Genomic DNA, 18,937 nt, shown 5'->3' with positions numbered 1-18,937 from the left:
TGCTTCTCTTGATTCTTGTCTTGGGAAGTCAAATTTTTAAATACAGATCTGATCTTTTCCTCAACATGAATTCTTGAAAGTCGTGTCTATGTCACTGAATGACCATTTTTTCCCTTGAAGTATTATATTCAGATTTGCTGGGTAGGTGATTCTTGGTTTCAGTCCCAGTTCCTTTGACTTCTGAAATATCCCATTCCAAGCTCTTCAATCTCTTAATGTTGAAGCTGCCAGATCCTGTGTTATCCTGATTGTATTTCCACAGTCCTCAAATTGTTTCTTTCTAGCTGCTTGCAGTATTTTCTCCTTGATCTGTGAACTCTGAAATCTGGCCACAACATTCCTAGGAGTTTCTCTGTTCGGGTTTCTTTCAGGAGGTAATCGATGAATTCTTTCAATATCCATTTTGCCCTCTGATTCTAGAAAAACAGGACAGTTTTCCTTGATAATTTCATGGAAGATGATGTCTAGGCTCTTTTTTTGATCATGGCTTTCAGGTAGTCCAACAATTTTTAAATTATTTCTCCTGGATCTATTTTCCAGGTCAGCTGTTTTTCCAATGAGTTGCTTCACATTATCTTCTATTTTTTCAAATTTTTGGTTTTGTTTACTAACTTCTTGGTTTAACTCATAGTCATTCTTTTCCCTGGACTCAATTCTCTCTTTCAATGGATTATTTTGTTCAGTGAGCTTTTGAACCTTCTTCTCCATTTGGCTAATTCTGCTTTTTAAAACCTCCTTTTCCTCATTGGCTTTTTGGACCTCTTTTTCCAATTGAGTTAGCCTCTTTTTAAAGCTGTTATTTTCCTCAGCATTTTTTTGGTTCTCCTTTAGTAAGCTGCTAACTTGTTTTTTAAGGTCTTCTATTGCCTGAGTTCAGTTTAAGTTCCCTTTGGAGGCAGAGGCCTTGACTTCCTCTGACAGTATGCCTTGTTCTTCCTCATCTGAAAGGATGGGGGGAGACACATGTTCCCCAAGAAAGTAACCTTGTATGGTCTTATTTTTTTTTCCCTTTTTTGGGCATTTTCCCAACCAGTTACTTGACTTCTGAGTTTCCTCTCCACAACCTCCTGGCCTCCATTTCCACCAACCCACCACAGGGGGCTGAGAATCAAATGAGCTGCTCCCAAGCCTCAGGTTTTAGGTGGGGGGGGGGGGGGGGGAGGGGTTAGGGCTGCTAATCAGTGTGGGATTAAGATCAGCTGCTCAGTTGGGAGCAGGGCCACCACACAGGATTCAGTTCCCTCAGGGGCTTTCTGATGAGACTTTCAACAATGGATGTGGGCTACTGCCTGCTTTGGGAGCCCCATCTGCTGCTGCCTCTACTGCTGCCTCCTGGGGAGACTTCAGTTATGGGGACACCCTGCTTCCCTCTCGGCCAGCCAAAAAGACCCTCTCACTGACCTTTGGCACCTGTGGGTTGAGGGATCTATGCTGCCGCTGGAGATTCCATCCCTGAAGCCTGATCATATCTGCTTCTCTCAGTGCCACGTGGCCAAGGCAGGGCTGGGCTCTGATCCGCGTCCAGTGCACAACAGACCTTTCCTATCTGTCTTTCAGGTCTCTCTGGGATAGAAATCTCCTCTACTCTGTTGTTCAGTGGCTTCTGCTGCTCCAGAATTTGTTGAGAGTTCTTCCTTACAGGTATTTTATGGGCTGTGGGGTAGGAGCTAGCATATGTGTATCTTTCTCCTCCACCATCCTCAAAATTTTTTTAAATGAATGTTAAAATTTGTTTTTAGGAACAGCTAGGTGGTGCAATGAACAAAAGCACCAGCCATAGAGTCAGAAAGGCCTGAGTTCAAATCCAGCCTCAGACTCATACTAGCTAGCTGTGTGACCTCGGGCAAGCCATTTAACCCCAATCTCCCCCACACCCAATTTTTTAAACATGTAATTGGAAAAAAAATGTTTTTAAAAGAAAAAATTGGGTTTGGGTTTGAGTTCCATGTGATAGGACCATTATCTAACCACACTCCAGCTCCCACATGATTAGACAAATTTTTCCATGAAAGGTAACAAAGTTGCCTTATCCCTGCTTAATTGTCATGGGGGGTGAGGGTGGTAGTTAAAGCCCAAACTGTCCCTTGAAATAACTTCCCTATACCTGTGGCCATACTGAAACGGCTTCCTGTTTTACCTATGGGCCCTTCTAAAAGGCCTTCTTCATGGAGTTGGGACCCTTCAGACCTGGCAGGTACACCAACACCATGTGGGCTACCACCCCTGACCCTGCTGACCATTTATTAACCGAGGTGACAGGGCCCTGATCTATCTGCACTAAGTGCTGCTGTGATGTTAGTGAATATCTTTTCTACATTATGACTAAATAAATCTCCTTTTGTCAACTGTTCAATAATAAATGAGTGTCACATTCCAACACCAAACCTAATCTAACAAGGAAAAGGCCTGAAGCAGGCCTACCCATTGTCTCTTGGCACATCCCAGCTATGTATGTGTCATTGGGGAAGTCACTGAACTTCTCCATAGGTCGGTAGTGTCAAAGGCAAATAGAAAGGAAGAACACTAAAGCCTACCTCAGGACACCCGAGGGCCACATGACCTGGATTAGATTGCATTTTAATTTATTTTGTTAGATACTTCCCAATTATATTTTAATATGATTTGGGCAGCACTTGGGACTCAGACTTGGGCTGCTCCAGGACACTCTCTAAGACTATTCAGGTGAAGAGCAGGTGGTGCCTGGCATTGTAGAAGAAAATTGCTCATCCAAGAATTCCCAAGTTAAGTCACTACGAAACACAGGGTGAAGTGATCAAAAAGATTATGAACCTATGACTAAATCACAAAACACTGAGAAATGGCGAAAGATAAAATCAACTTGCAGATGTGCGACCAAGCTAAAGAAGGACAGAAGAAACACCAAGAAGTCAATGTGAGCTGGCATCTGTAAGGGCACTTATTACAAACAACAACTGTGGCACCCTGATCTCAGGCCCCGTTGCCTCATCATTCTCATGGGACCGGGAGGTGCCGTGTTATCTCAAAAGATGAAGCAGGAACAGGCCAAGCACACAGAGAAGAAACTAGAGCTAAAGGCTTGCTTTAGAGATTTACAATTTTATTACAACTGGCAGGAAACAAACTGGTCTTCAAATTTCATGTTCAATCTATTTGTAAAATAACTTCGTGAATATAATGTTCAGAATGGTGATTCAGCTCAAATGTTATCTTTCAACAATATTTTCCTAAACTAGGTTAAAAAAATAAGTTAGGAGAATGAAAAATCATTTGCACTTTTATATCATACGACAGAATTCCTTATCTTTATGTCTGAAGTCTAAAATATGCTAAGAACGTGAAAACTAACAAAAACCAAGTTCAATAACTTACCAATTGCCCCAGCTCTGAAATCCGGCAGCCTGAAGTACGTGGACAGCAAACTGACAAATATACACAAAGAAGAACACAAAGAATCTGAAGGAGCTGTCACTCCTGAAGGAAGAGAAAAGAGACATCTTCTCAATATACTTGACACTCATTACGGTATAACATTAAACCTGACAAGAGCAAGCAAATGTCTCAGAACCAAACAGCCACTTAAATACCTGCCATGGGGGTGGGGGGACGAGATCACACTGATTTAGAGTTGTTTTAGTGAATAAACATATAAATTGATGTTTATCTTTTGGTACCTTCCCCCCTTAAGTGACCTGTGACAAACAACTTACTCCAAAGAACTATAACATTACAGAAACACATCCACAGGCTCTGATTCTCTAACAAAACCCAGGAAGATCTGACATTTAAAAAGAGGAGTTTTCACATTAGTTTGACCAACTTTTGCTCACCATTTCTTACATCTAAGCGCTGCGAGGACAACAATAAAAATGGCGTTGCTGCCATGAAGGAGCTTTACAATCAGGTAGACGGCAAGAACCAAGTATACAAATAGCTGTCATACACTTCAGAATACAATTCATGAATTGTATGGGAATTTGTATGGAAATTTAAGAGTAAATAAGCAGAAGGTCCACAGAAGAATAAAATACACAAGAAATTAAATACACAGGAGAGGCCAAACAGAATGAGAGGTCTGAAAACAAAGAAATAGCAGCTGAAGGAACCAGAAAAAGTAACTCCTGAACTGGGCCTTCAAAAAGCTTTCCACAAGACAGAGATTTGGGGCAAAGTATGCTCCAGGCAGAGCAACAGAGTGGGCAGGTATTCAGAGATCTCTGGAGGCTAAAAATGAAGGCTGGATCCAAAATGGAGATGCTTTATTTGGCCTCTTAGCTCAGGCTAAAGCGAATATCTGGGGTTCAGGAATCTAGGAAAATGACAGAACCACAAGTTTAACTGTCATGTAGCATAGCAAGCAGACAAAGAACACATTCCCACACTACACAGCAATATAAACAAAGGTTTGTCCCCACATGCAAGAAGCTCATCCCAGCCAGAGGGGGAGCTGAAACTCGCTCAAAGCTGGGAATCAGGCTGCAAGGCTGCATGCGCTAAGAATGGACTTAGTTAAGAACAGATAAGTGGTGACAGAGGTAGGGGGGGACATTCCTAATCAGACCTAGACGTGGTATGAAAATTCTTGGGCTTGTGAAACAATACCAATGAGACTTCTTTATCTGGACTACAGATTAGCGGGAGGATAGAATGTTAACAAGACAAAAGAAGAACCTCGAATGTTAACAAGGCAAAAGAAGAACCCCTTATTAAGGGCCCTGCAGCAGGTCAAGAGTTCATCCAATCAAAAAGCTACAAACCAAATTGCTCTCCAGAATGGTTGGATGAGCTCACAGCTCCACCAACAATGAATTAGTGTTCCAACTCTCTCCAGCATTTATCATTTTCTTGTTGTCATGTTTGCAAATCTTATAGGTGTGATGTGGTACCTCAGAGTTGTTTTGATTTGCATCTCTCTAATCAAAAGTGATTTAAAGCATTTTTTCATATGATTATAGATATCTTTAATTTCTTCTTCCGAAAATTGCCTGTTCATATCCTTTGACCATTTATCAATTGGGGAATGACTTGTATGATTATACATTTGAGTCAGTTCTCTATATATTCTAGAAATGAGGCCTTTATGCCTGAGCTTAGCCGTAAAAATTTTTTCCCAATTTACTACATCCCTCTGGATTTTGGTTGCATTGGGTTTGGTTGTGCAAAAACTTTTCAGTTTAATGTAATCAAAATTATCCATTTTGCATTTCATAATGCTTTCTATCTCTTCTTTAGTAAAAAATTCTTCCCTTCTCCATAAATCTGATAAATACACTACTCCTTGCTTCTCCAGTTTATTCATGGTATCAATCTTTATACCTAAATCATGTACCCATTTGGACTTTATTCTTGTGTACGGTGTCAGGCATGGGTCTATGCCTAATTTCCGCCACACTGTTATCCAGTTTTCCCAGCAATTTTTGTCAAACAGTGAGTTCTTATCCCAGAAGCTGGGGTCCTTGGGTTTATCAAACAGGAGGTTGCTATATTCCTTGCCTACTGCGTCTTGAGTGACAAGTATATTCCACTTGTCTACCTCTCTGTTTCTTAGCCAATACCAAGTGGTTTTGATAATTGCTGCTTTATAGTACAGTTTGAGGTCTGGTAGCGCTAGGCCACCTTCCCAAGCATTTCTTTTCATTAGTCCCTTTGATATTCTGGACCTTTTGTTCTTCCAAGGGTTGCAAAAATGTGCATACCCTTTGACCCAGCAATATCACTACTAGGCCTGTATCCTCAAGAGATCATAAAAATGGGAAAGGGTCCCACATATACAAAAATATTTAGAGCAGCACTCTTTGTAGTTGCCAAAAACTGGAAGTCAAGGGGATGCCCATCAATTGGGGAATGGCTGAATAAATTATGGTATATGAATGTAATGGAGAACTATTGTGCCATAAAAAATGATGAACAAGAAGACTTCAGAGAGGCCTGGAAGGACTTATATGATCTGATGCTGAGTGAAAGGAATAGAACCAGGAGAACTTTGTGCACAGCAATGACCACAGTGTGCAAGAGTCTTTTCTGGTAGACTTGGAATTTCGTAATAACGCAAGAACTTATTAAAAAAAAAAAATCCCAATAGTGGTTTTCTTTTTTTTTTTTTTAATTTTTTTTAATTAAATTTATTTATTTAACTTTTAACATTCATTTTCACAAAATTTTGGGTTACAAATTTTCTCCCCTTTTATCCCCTCCCCCCCCAAACACCAAGCATTCTCATTGCCCCTATGACCAATCTGCTCTCTCTTCTATCATCCCTCTCTGCCCTTGTCTCCGTCTTCTCTTTTGTCCTGTAGGGCCAGATAGCTTTCTATACCCCTTTACCTGTATTTCTTATTTCCCAGTGGCAAGAACATTACTCGACAGTTGATCCTAACACTTTGAGTTCCAACTTCTTTACCTCCCTCCCTCTCCATCCCTTCCCTTTGGAAGGCAAGCAATTCAATATAGGCCAAATCTGTGTAGTTTTGCAAATGACTTCCATGATAGTTGTGTTGTATAGGACTAACTATATTTCCCTCCATCCTATCCTGTCCCTCATTACTTCCATTCTCTTTTGATCCTATCCCTCCCCATGAGTGTCGACCTCGAATTACACTCTCCTCCCCATGCCCTCCCTTCTATCATCCCCCCCACCCTGCTTGTCCCCTTATCCCCCCACTTTCCTGTATTGTGAGACAGGTTTTCCTACCAAAATGAGTGTGCATTTTATTCATTCCTTTAGTGGAATGTGATGAGAGTAGACTTCATGTTTTTCTCTCACCTCCCCTCTTTATCCCTCCACTAATGAGTCTTTTGCTTGCCTCTTTTATGAGAGATAATTTGCCCCATTCCATTTCTCCCTTTCTCCTCCCAATATATTTCTCTCTCATTGCTTGGTTTCATTTTTTTTTTTTAAGATATGATCCCATCCTCTTCAATTCACTCTGTGCACTCTGTCTCTATGTATGTGTGTGTGTGTGCATGTGTGTGTGTGTAATCCCACCCAGTACCCAGATACTGAAATGTTTCAAGAGTTACAAATATTGTCTTTCCATGTAGGAATGTAAACAGTTCAGCTTTAGTAAGTCCCTTATGACTTCTCTTTGCTGTTCACCTTTTCATGGTTCTCTTCATTCTTGTGTTTGAAAGTCAAATTTTCTTTTCAGCTCTGGTCTTTTCATCAAGAATGCTTGAAAATCCTCTATTTCATTGAAAGACCAATTTTTCCCCTGAAGTATTATACTCAGTTTTGCTGGGTAGGTGATTCTTGGTTTTAGTCCTAGTTCCTTTGACTTCTGGAATATCCTATTCCATTCCCTTCGATCCCTTAATGTAGAGGCTGCTAGATCTTGTGTTATCCTGATTGTATTTCCACAATACTTGAATTGTTTCTTTCTAGCTGCTTGCAATATTTTCTCCTTGACCTGGGAACTCTGGAATTTGGCCACAATGTTCCTAGGAGTTTCTCTTTTTGGATCTCTTTCAAGCGGTGTTCTGTGTATTCCTTGAATATTTATTTTGCCCTCTGGTTCTAGAATCTCAGGGAAGTTTTCCTTGATAATTTCATGGAAGATGATGTCTAGGCTCTTCTTTTGATCATGGTTTTCAGGTAGTCCCAGAATTTTTACATTGTCTCTCCTGAATCTATTTTCCAGGTCAGTTGTTTTTCCAATAAGATATTTCACATTATCTTCCATTTTTCCAGTCTTCTTGCTATGTTCTGTGATATCTGTCTTTCTCTCCTTAGCCTCCATCTGTGCCATTCTAGTTTTGAAAGAACTATTTTCTTCAGTGAGCTTTTGAATCTCCTTTTCCATTTGGCTAATTCTGCTTTTGAAAGCATTCTTCTCCTCATTGGCTTTTTGAACCTCTTTTGCCAATTGAGTTAGGCTAGTTTTCAAGGTGTTAATTTCTTCAACAGTTTTTTGGTTCTCCTTTAGCAGGGAGCTGATCTGCTTTTCATGCTTCTCTTTCATCCCTCTCATTTCTCTTCCCAGTTTTTCCTCCACCTCTCTAACTTGATTTTCAAAATTCTTTTTGAGCTCTTCCATGGCCTGAGCCCATTGGGTGGGCTGGGACAGAGAATGCTTGATTTCTGTGTCTTTGCCTGATGGTAAGCATCGTTCTTCCTCATCAGAAAGGAAGGGAGGAAATGTCTGTTCTCTAAGAAAGTAGCCTTCAATCGTTTTATTTCTTTTCCCTTTTCTGGGCATTCTCCCCAGCCAGTGACTTGACCTCTGAATATTCTCCTCACACCCACCTCGCCTCCTGATCCTCCCAGCCAGCGTTTGGGGTCTGAGATTCAAATGCTGCTTCCAGCCTTAGGGCTTTTGGCGAGGGCAGGGCTGCTATTCAGTGTGAGATTAAGTTCAGGTGGTCAGGTTGGGGCAGGGCTGCCTCTCAGGCTCAGTTCCCTCAGGGGGTTTATGCACAGACCTTCCACAATGGATCCAGGCTCCTGCCCCCTTGGGGAGCCCCTGTCTGCAGCAGCCTCTCAGCTTCTACCATGGGGGGGGGGGCCTGAGTTATGGGGGCACCCCACTCCCCTCTCAACCCGCCAAAGAGACTCTCTCACCGACCCCCGTCACCTGTGGGTGGAGGGACTTGTGCGGCCTGCTGGAGATCCCGTCCCTGAAGCCTGCTCGGATTTGTATCTCTCGGTGCCGCGGCCGCGGCAGGTCTGGGCTCCGCGTCTGCAGCGCGATGGACCTTTTGCAAGGTTTGCAGGTCCCTCTGTGGGTGGAGGGACCCGCGTGGCCACTGGAGATCCCGTCCCCGAAGCCCACTCGGATCTTTTCCTCTTGGTGCCGCGGCCGCGGTAGGGCTGCACTCAGCTCCCAGTTCCGGCACCCAGTCCGCAGCGCGAAGGAACCCCGCGAGAGGTTTGCAGGTCTCTCCGGAACAGAAATCTCCCTCGCTCCAATATTCCGTGGCCTCTGGGTGCAAAATTCGCCGTGAGTTACTTCCCTGTAGCCGTTCTATGGTTTGTGGGTTTGGAGCTATGTGTATGTGCGTCTTTCTACTCCGCCATCTTGGCTCTGCCCCCCCCCCCCATGGTGGTTTTCTAAGGCAAAATGCCTTCCACACTCAGAGAAAGAAATATGGAAGTCATTCGCAGAATGTAGCAGATCATGTTTGTGTGTGTGTGTGTTTGTGTATCATGTTTTGATTTGTTATATGATTTCTTCCATTTATTTTAGTTTGACTCCATAGCATGACTACAGTGAAAATGTACTCAATAGGGAAGTATATGTAGAACCTATACAGAATTGTATGCAGTCGTGGGGAGGGAGGGGGGGAGTGGGGTGTAGGTGGGGGGGGATAAAATCTTAATTTTATGGCAGTGATTGTAAAACATTAAAGAATAATAATAATAAAATTAAATTTTAAAAAAAAAGCTACAAATCTCATACACCTGACACAAGAGGTTAACAATGGAAAAGAGCGAAGTGTGTGTTCTGCCCATGTGTTTCTATGCACATCTGGAACATTCAGCCTAAGTGACTCCACAGTGGAATCCTATCAGCATAAATATAATATCAAACAATAATTATAACATCAACAGTATGAGTTTACAACTGTCACCGTGAACGACCTCGACTGCCAGGCTGCCTGTGTACTTTATTCAGGATATAACAGAGGATCTAATGAAGTTTCCTGAACAGGGAAGTGACCTGTTCATACAATTAGGAAGATTATTTTTGGTAGAAGTATGAACGATGGATTAGAGGATGAAGAAAGATGAGCAAACAAGTTATGAGGAAACCTATTATAAGAAACTGATCATGATACTGCGATGTGACATCTAGGTGGATATCTCTAGAAAGCAGCTAAATCTGTACAACTAGAGTTCATGGATGGAGGTGGGTGCAAGGGGGCAGAAGGAGAGAGGAAAGGCTGCTAATAGGTTTGCAAGTCTTCTAAACAGAAGCTATACATTTGGAACTATGCCAGAGAAAAGATGATTCGATTAGGCAATAAGAGTTCTCTATAGATCTTCTAAGAACAATTATGCATAGCAGGGATGGACGGAATGCCGCAGGGGTTTTAAGAACTAGTGGTACATGAAAGGGGGAGAATATGGAGAGATACAGATTAGCAGGAAATGGAAGGAATCAATCTGCATAAGCATCTACTGTACCAAGTTCGAGGCTACAGGGATAAAAGACCACAAGGGACTGGCCTTGCCCTCTAGGCATTTATATTTTATCGAGAAAGGCAAGTAAACAATGAGCACTGTGACGAATGCATGGAGTGAGCTATAGCGCTTACATAAACACCCCCACGCAGAAATAAGTATGTACAATAAAGAGAAGGGATCTGAGGGGAGAGATACTGGCAGCTGAGGACACAAAGGCTTCAAGTAGAATAATGGTTTACAGAAATAGCAGGGTCAGAGGAGGTTTTGTTTTTTTTTTTTTTTAAATAAGATAAAGAGAGCTGAACATGTTCGTAGATGAAGGGAAATGTTAATGAAGATGAGAGAGAAAGAGGAGAGCCAAAAGAACATGCCAGGGTACATAGAAGGAATGCGATGAAGGGGACAGGTGAATGGATTCACTCTGGAAAGGAGTGGCCCTCTTACTCACTAGGATTGAGAGTGAGAGTATTTAAAATATGGAAGAGGGGAGACAAGGAGCTCACACCTGATGCCTTTAACCATCTCAGTAAAATAGGACACAAAGTCCTCTGATGAAAGAAAGGTAGGTCTGGAATCAGGAACATAAGGAGTTTGCAACTGCAGCTTACAGGATCAAATACAACTCCTTAATCTAGTATATTCATAATTTGTCTCCTAGTTTAGCTTTCACATTACTATTCTTGTTCTCTTATGCTCTAGCCATACTGTATTTTCCCCCCTCCATGCTGTTCCACGCATCTGGAACACATGCCTTTCTCATCCAGAAACGTGCTGAAATTCTTCCCTTCCTTCAAACCCAGCTCGGGTGCTCACCGGCTCCCTGACACCTTTCTGAACCTCGAGACTCAAGATGACGACGTCTTGGCTTTGTTGTATTTCACTCGATTTTATGCCATATTTTTATACATAGTTTACATACTTTATTTTACATCTAGTCTATCCCATTGGTGTCAAGCTCAAATAGACACAGCAACTATTAATCCATAAAAAGGATCTCTGTGGGTCACATACTGAATCTGAACCATATATAACATCATCTATATCATATTTTCATTTGTCTTTGCTAAATCATTTCCCAATAACACTTTAATCTTGTTCTGGCCACTGTGGACCAAATGTTCGACACCTCTAGCATACACCATTCCTCCTATTAGACTGAAGATCCTCTGAGGACGGAGATGGTGCTCATTTTCATCTGTATATCCTCCACACCTAGTGTGGGGCCTTGGTAATGCTCATGTGTTCAAAAATGTTGAAACGAAGTGCAACAAACCAATAATTTGTATGAATTAATATTTTATCAATAATAAAATTTTAGAGACGGGGAATTCCTTGCTCTCAAACATTAAACACAAATGTCCATCCACAGACTCTCAAAGCAAAAGGAAATCTCACTAGTTCACAGAAACTCACTTTATCATATTACTATGACAAAAGAAACATTAAAGGCATGCCTTTGCTATATGTATTAGAGCACCAAGAATACTATGTTGTGGTGGTTGGAGTACCAGATCTAGAGTCAGAAAGAAGCCAGTTCAATTCAACCTAGTCTCAGACACTTACTACTGTGTGACCCTGGATGAATCACTTAACCTGTTTGCCTCAGTCTTCTTATCTATAAAATGGAGATATTACTAGCACCCACCTCCCACGGGTGTTTTGAGGATCAAATGATATAATTACGAAGCGCTTAGCACAGTGTCTCGTACCAAGTAAGTGTTATATTAATGTTCACTGTTATTAATTACAATCTTTTTTCTTTTCTCAGCTGCCAGGAGTCCTAAAAACCACACAGTGCTCCACAGGTACCTTCTGATTTTGCTTCATTAACACTGGTGCCCTCTGAACGCCGGTAATCACCCAAGTACAATAAAACCCTGTTTTCAAAAAGTAGGGATAAAGTTCTACTGCAGGTCAAACAACCTCAGGGCACAAGGTCAGTTTTTTGTTTTGTTTTTTTCCCAATCACAGCATCAAAACCCCATAAAGTTAGCATGATTATTTCTTAGTATTAATATTAAAACACCTTGCCAGCATGTAGATTAACTGAAGTAAGGATAATCCAATACAACACTATTGACGGTCTGTTTTCAGCACTCTGGACAATGTAGCTCTCTCCTCTCTTTCAACTACTCCCCAGTATAGTCAATTACACCCCCAGACCTCACCTTCAAGCACAAGATGTTAGATTTAGAGTTGGGAGGGACTTGAAAGGTCTCTTGGTGCATTCACCTCATTTAACAGACAAGGAAGCAGACATTAAGTGGCTTGCCCAGGATCACACAGACATTCTTGACCTCAAGGCCAGACCACGTAATGCCCTGTCTGCCCAAAACCTTCTTTCCTTCTCTTTTGCTCCACTGCTCTTATTTGTCATCACAACCTAGAGTCCTTTCAAATAGTCCTTTTCTCCCCGTTAGGCCCCATCTGGCTTCACTTAGCTCCCCACATAGGTTAATTTAACCTCAGATCAATTTCATTCATTTCTAATGAATGTTATTACACCATCTACAACAGCTGTTTTAAATCTTTTCCATTATTCTGAACTCTTACCCTAAATTTCCAAATGCTTGTTGGCCATCTTTACTTAAAGGTCCTGCCAGCAATTCAAATTCACTATGTCTAAAACCAAGATCATCATCTTCTCTGCCAAACAGTTATTCCTCTTAACTTCCTTTTCCTATTACCAAAATTTTAAAAATTTGAAGCTATCTGATCCTCCCTTTGCTTTCCCTTGTCCTCCAGATCCAATTAGTTGTTTAACTCGAACTATGCCAATTTGAGCTGCACATCAACTTAGCCTCAACTCTTAACACTGAGTACACACCATCTCAGCAAAGAGTGGCTTTCATCTCTGAAATGAAATTCCAGAAAGATTTATTTGGATGGTTGAAACACAAAAAGATCCCATGGAACCTCCAAAATTCGAAAACATTAATAATTACTCATTTGACCTCCAAAATAGCCTAAGATTCTTAGCTTTCTCCTTTTTTTCATTCCCACTGCCTCTTTTAGATTGTAATGAGATTTTATCTTATGTGACTTATGTTGGACAGATCCTTTTCAGTCCCCTCTGCAAGATCTATCAGCTAGCTATACTTTCCTTATGCATGGGGGAAACAAGAAGGTTAAGTGTTGGGGCTTTCATTTCCCTCTGTGCTCTATTATGGCAAACTCAACCGTTTCCCATGGGTTCAACTATTATCTCTAAACATATGATTCTCAAATCCATAGAAACATCCCTTTCCATCTCTCTCTTTTGAAGTCATCACAGGTGTCCAAATGTCTGCTAGATAACTTCACCCTTTTGTACCAAAGACATCTCCCAATTCAACAGGTCCAAAACAGAAATCATTTTCCTCTTAAACCTGCCCCTCAACTCCTACCTTCTCTATTTCTGTCAAGGATACCACCATTTTTTCAGTGACTCAAGTTCCCCAATATTGACATTATCCTTAACTCTCTACTCTTACTGCACATATCCCTCCAGATCATCTCTCCCACTGATCACGTTCTCTCCATTCACATGGCCATAGCACCCTCTCATCTGGACTACTGCAAGTCTAACTGGTGTACTATGTCTAACCCTTCCATATCCTCAACATAGCTGCAAAACTGATATTCCTAAAGCATAGATTTGATTATGTCACTCTCCTAACTCAAGATGCGTCAGGGGCTTTCTTTTGTTCCTAAGATAAAACAAAAAATCCCCTGGCATTTAAAGCTGATGAAAATTTGGTTCCAGTCTTTCTAAGGCTCTAAGTTAAATAACTCAGCTGTATCCTATCAGTCTTCATGTGGCCAATGCAACATTCCTCATGCACGATATTTCATGTCCCACCCACATGCTTTTGCACAGGCTGTCCTTTCTGTAGCGTGCTCTCCCTCTTTACTCACACCTCTTACAAGCCCCAGCATCCTTCAAAGTTCAATGTGAGTGTCACCTCATTCAAGAGGCTTTTCTTGATCCCCTCAGGTGCTGACACTCACTCCAAAATGACATCTATTCATCTTGTACATGGCTCATTCACTCATGTGGGAGCCTGCTGTACCTTCCAGTAGAACATAAGCTTCTTGAAGACAGGCTTGCTTTTGTTTCCTATATTCCTAACAGAATAACAGGACACAGGGTGCTTAATACAATTACCAAGATGACTACAAGAGCCTACTTCTAGTCAATCCTCCTTCCAGTCCAACTACCTGTGGGCTCCTTTACCTACTGACTAAAGCCCAAGCTCCTCAGTCCTGAATTTGAGAGTATCTACAATGTGATTCCAACCTACCTTCCTAGCTCTCTCCTGAGCTACTCCTTTGTATAAACCCTAACAGTGCTCCAGTCAAACTCTTCAGCATCCCCATAGCTGGAGGAGACCTACCTAATCCCACCTTCAATCCACCTGATGAGTGGAATCTAAGTTCAAATCCTGGCTGTCACTGTTACCTTGAACCAGACATTAAACATCTATGAGCCTCAGTTTCCTCATTTATTAAAATGAAAAGACTGGTCTAGATCTGATTGGCAATTTACTGTTCTACTTGTGGTTTTTGTATAGCTCTTGAACTAAGAATGGTTTTTACATTTTAAAATACAATAAAAGTTTATTTTAAAATGTGAAAACCATTCTTGGCTCACAGACCACACAAAAACAGGCTGTGGACCAGATCTGGCCTAACCCTTCGGCTTGATGATCTAAGGTTCCTTTGAGCTCCAGACCTTAAGATTTTCAGTGATGGGGAAATCATTACTTTACAAAACACTTCATTTCTATTCTCAGATAGCTCTAATTATCAGAAAGCACTTTAGGTTTGCTTAGCTAACTCAGTAATCCACTAGTCCTAGCTCTGCTCTCTGGAGTCAACCAAAACAGGTCTAATTTCTCCTCCACAAGACAGAGTCTTCCAGTATCAGATGACAACTGTCACATCCCTCATAAGCTAAACATCTCTGATCTTTCCAAAGTCAGGGGCTCTGCTCCTGGTGCAGTCTCCAGAGGAATATGCTCCAGCTTCCACCTTTGCATTTCAAAATCTTATCTATTCTTTCAAGACCTACTTCTAAGGGAACCTCCGTAAGGATCTCATTCCTTACCCTGCTCCTAGCCATCCTCAGTCAGAGGGGATTTCTCTGTCCTCTGAACTTCCTCTTATGGCCCTCATTACAAAGCTCTATGTCCTTCAGATGTCTATGGCACGTCTTCCGTTCCTTCCTTGCATACAAGCTCAAGAGCAACTATTTAGTACTTTGTTTATAGAAGTCCTCTAGCTAATAATTAATTCTTGAATAAACAAACAGGTGGATAACTACGGTGCCCAAGGGCAATAAAGCCTTAACCACATCTTCTTTTTATACCATTCTCTCTTTCCATCCAGGCTGAGAGGATCTGATTTGATTTTTTTAATATATTTCTCCTAATATTCTAACCAGGCATAATCAATTAATACATATGTCACATTACTACCTAAAACATATCAACTTTGCCTATCTGTTCAAAGTTAAGCCACGAGAGTTAAATACAAATAATTTACAGAATTCTCTATGGAATGGAATTATTATGGAGTATGGAATTATTTTTGTCAAATGAATCTTTAATAGAAGCAGGGATAACACAGTCTGGATAGATCTAAGAAAATAAAGATTCAGATATTAAATGTCTTATTTTTTAATAAAAAAAAAGTAGCAACACAGAAAAGGAAAACCAATCAGATTATAGATCTACAGAAGAATAAGAGTGCATGCTTCACACAATACTTATAAGAACTTAAAAAATCTTGTGGAACAAGACTAAGCAGGAGATGAGATTACTTAAGCACACATCCCCTGCACTTCAAATAAAGATGACAGCTAGGCTTCTTAACAACACACTATTAAGCCTTTCTCAAGTTTTGGTGTGATTTTTCTGCCCAAGAACAGTTTTTGAAGCAAGGTAAGAACAAATACATACAGCTCTAGATTCTAGCTCTCCAGGGGCTTGGAACTGTGACGTACAGCACAGAGGCCTCCGCTCTCCACGCTCTTAAATTAGCCTTCATGTTTCTCTCTTCGACCCATCAAAACCAAACCTTTAAGGTAGTTCATTTTATTTAGCTATTAGGAGAGCCAAGGATCAGGCTAACTCACACAAAAGATATAAATGATCAGTTTCATGCAGGAATTTCTTAACTTTTGTGTGTGTGTCATGGACTCTTCACAATTTGGTCAAGATTACAGACCTCTTCTCAGAATATATTTAAATGCATAAAATAAATACATAGAATTACAAAGGAAACCAATTACAATGAGATGCAGTTATCAGAATTTAAAAAAGAAGTTCATGGACTCAAGGTTAAGAACTCCTGACAACGTCTTAGCCCCAGTAGGGGCTTTCCTATTTTAAAAACTTAACAGGATAGACTACAGAAATATCAATCTCTCTTCCCCTTCTAAGCCCGCACCCCCACCAGGGAATGAGGGAACTGAGTCAGGCCTGTTTGTGAATGAGGGCAGACTCAAATTACAAGGAGAAACTCAGACATAAAATGCCAAGTTACTAGAGTAAAAATGAAGCAGAAATGACTGAACGACACTCAAAGGGTGTTTAGCGCGTGTATCTCTACTTAAATATCTACTTAACACATCTTTAACATAAGTGAAGTTAGCTCTCACTTAGACAGACGAAAGAAGGACAAGAAAGCTAAATCTAACATCCAATTGAGTTACACCTATGAGCGTGTGCCAAACCCCCAGCAGAATGGAAACGGAAGGGGCTTTTCTGAGGTGGGAAATTCATCACACGTACAAATTTCTACCCACTACTACAACCCTACTCCAGGCTATGCCAAAGCAGCACACACTCAGGCAAGTCCCACCACCAACATGACTAGTAAAGGCTTTGAGAACAGGTCTCACACTTGTCCACAGCCTAAAGATTGGCCTAATTAGGATAAACTTATCTCCAAAACACTGGCTCCCAAGCAGCAAGTTTTTATTACAACTCAAGAAGTCTTGCTATCGCATTTAGGGATTTCCATCTATCTCAGGGATGGGAGTGGCCACACAGATAAATCTCAGGCCCTGGAGGTAATTTATCCTATAAACACCTTCCTGGTAAAAGCACTTCTGATTTACATTTTAGTGTTGTTCAATCATTTCAGTCATGTACAATCTTCATGACCTCATTTGGGGTTTACTTGGCAAAGATACTGGAATGGTTTGCCATTCCATAAGGCAAACAGGGTTCAATGACTTGCCCAAGGTAACACCGCTAATAAGTGTCTAAGGCCAGATCTGAACTCAGCAAGATGAGTCTTCTTGACTCCAGGCCCATAACTCTACCCACTGTGTCACCTAACTGCCCCATTTATAAAGACTTGAAATTTCCAAAGTACTTTATACAGATTAGCAGGCTACTGATCAGCACAAGAATCGTTTGATGTGGGAAGGAGTATTATTTAGGAAACTGAAGATCCAAGACCTTTAAGGGACTTGCCCATGGTCACAAAGGCAATAAGTAGAGACAGAACGTATTATGACTAGCAGTAAAATCAGTCTTCTTCTCAGTCAATAAACAAGCTTAGAAAGTACAAAATGCCTTCTACATACCAAAGTACTGCACTACAGAACCGAACTAGCCCCAGCATACTGGGAGCTTACATTTCACTCTGCTAATTTACTAAAGAAATTACTACAGGAATCCCACATGTTCACAAACAAAACATGTGATGGGTGAGCAGGAGAAATGTACAACCAGGGGAATCAGGAAAGGCTTGTCAGGAGGTTGCACTGGATACAAGTCTGGAAGGGAAGGTCAGAGAGAAGAACAGTGGGGTCTGGGGGGATGGACGGCTTTTGGGAAAACACTGAGGCTGAAAAAGAATGTCATCTACAAGAACAGAAGGCACACCAAGCCTTCAGGAGGATGGGCAGGAGCCAGACTGTGAAGGCTTTAAAAGCCAGAGAGAGGCGTGTGCATCTAACAGCAAACAGAGAACGACTGAAGCTTCCAGAACAGAAGGAAGACAAGGTCAGCCCTGTGATTCTGGGACATTTCAGGAGAAGCCGTGTGGTCTACCTAGCATACAACGTCCTGGTGTGGACGTCAGGCAAGGTCTGGACTCTCACAACCTGCCTCCTCTATGCAACAGCTGAGTCACTTCATTTCTTTGCCTAGTCCTAGTTTCCTCTTCTGCAAAATGGGCCAATAAAGCGGGGCATTTACTTCACAGAGCTGCAAGGAAAACATGAGATAAATGAAAATACTTGCAAACCTTAAAGTCTAGAAAACTGCCAGCTGTTCTCCTTCCCACTACAGGACAACCCTGTGTACAACGAATGGAAAGACAGCTGATTTTGAGAGAATCCAAGTTCAAACCTCTACTATTTCCTACCTTTGTGACCTTGGGCAAATTGCTTACACTTCCCTCGCCTCCGTTTCCTCAAACTCAAACAGAAACAGATCCCTACAGGCCACATTTTTAAAAACCATCAACCAATATTGAATAGTATTTTTACGCATTTTGTTCATTTTCCCCATAATCTGATTCATGCTGAGGCCTGAATTTGATACCCCTGGACTAAAAGAACCTGGAAGTCACAGGCTCTAAACTGATAATCCCATGAATTCTGTAAAACTTTCTGAACTTGGAAATTTAACTCTATAAAAACAGGCTCCAACTCTCCCTCGCCTCTTGAGCCTGACCTCAACTCTCAATCCTCATTGCTCTCCTGTTCTCCATTCACTTTCCTCACTTCTCAGCCAGTTCAGCAATGGTCAACAGAATGTTGGTGATAATTTCTTTTTTCGGTCAGGGAAAGTCAAAGACAACAAACCGATGGAGCCATGAACACAGGCATGGAGG

General features: G+C 41.4%; 1 protein-coding gene across 2 annotated transcripts in view; it reads right to left on the bottom strand.

Annotated features, from left to right (window-relative positions):
• Positions 1 to 18,937, bottom strand: part of SCAMP1 (secretory carrier membrane protein 1) — a 119,204-nt gene that overhangs the window by 15,546 nt on the left and 84,721 nt on the right. For both annotated transcript variants that reach the window (XM_072606409.1, XM_072606410.1), the window contains one exon: positions 3,352 to 3,453. In XM_072606409.1, coding sequence (XP_072462510.1) covers positions 3,352 to 3,453 — 102 coding nt within the window. The remainder of the gene's footprint in view (positions 1 to 3,351; positions 3,454 to 18,937) is intronic.

The sequence above is a fragment of the Notamacropus eugenii genome, chromosome 4, assembly GCF_028372415.1.
Source record: "Notamacropus eugenii isolate mMacEug1 chromosome 4, mMacEug1.pri_v2, whole genome shotgun sequence".
In the NCBI taxonomy this organism is placed as follows: domain Eukaryota; kingdom Metazoa; phylum Chordata; class Mammalia; order Diprotodontia; family Macropodidae; genus Notamacropus; species Notamacropus eugenii.
This window is presented reverse-complemented; position numbering and strand designations above follow the sequence as displayed.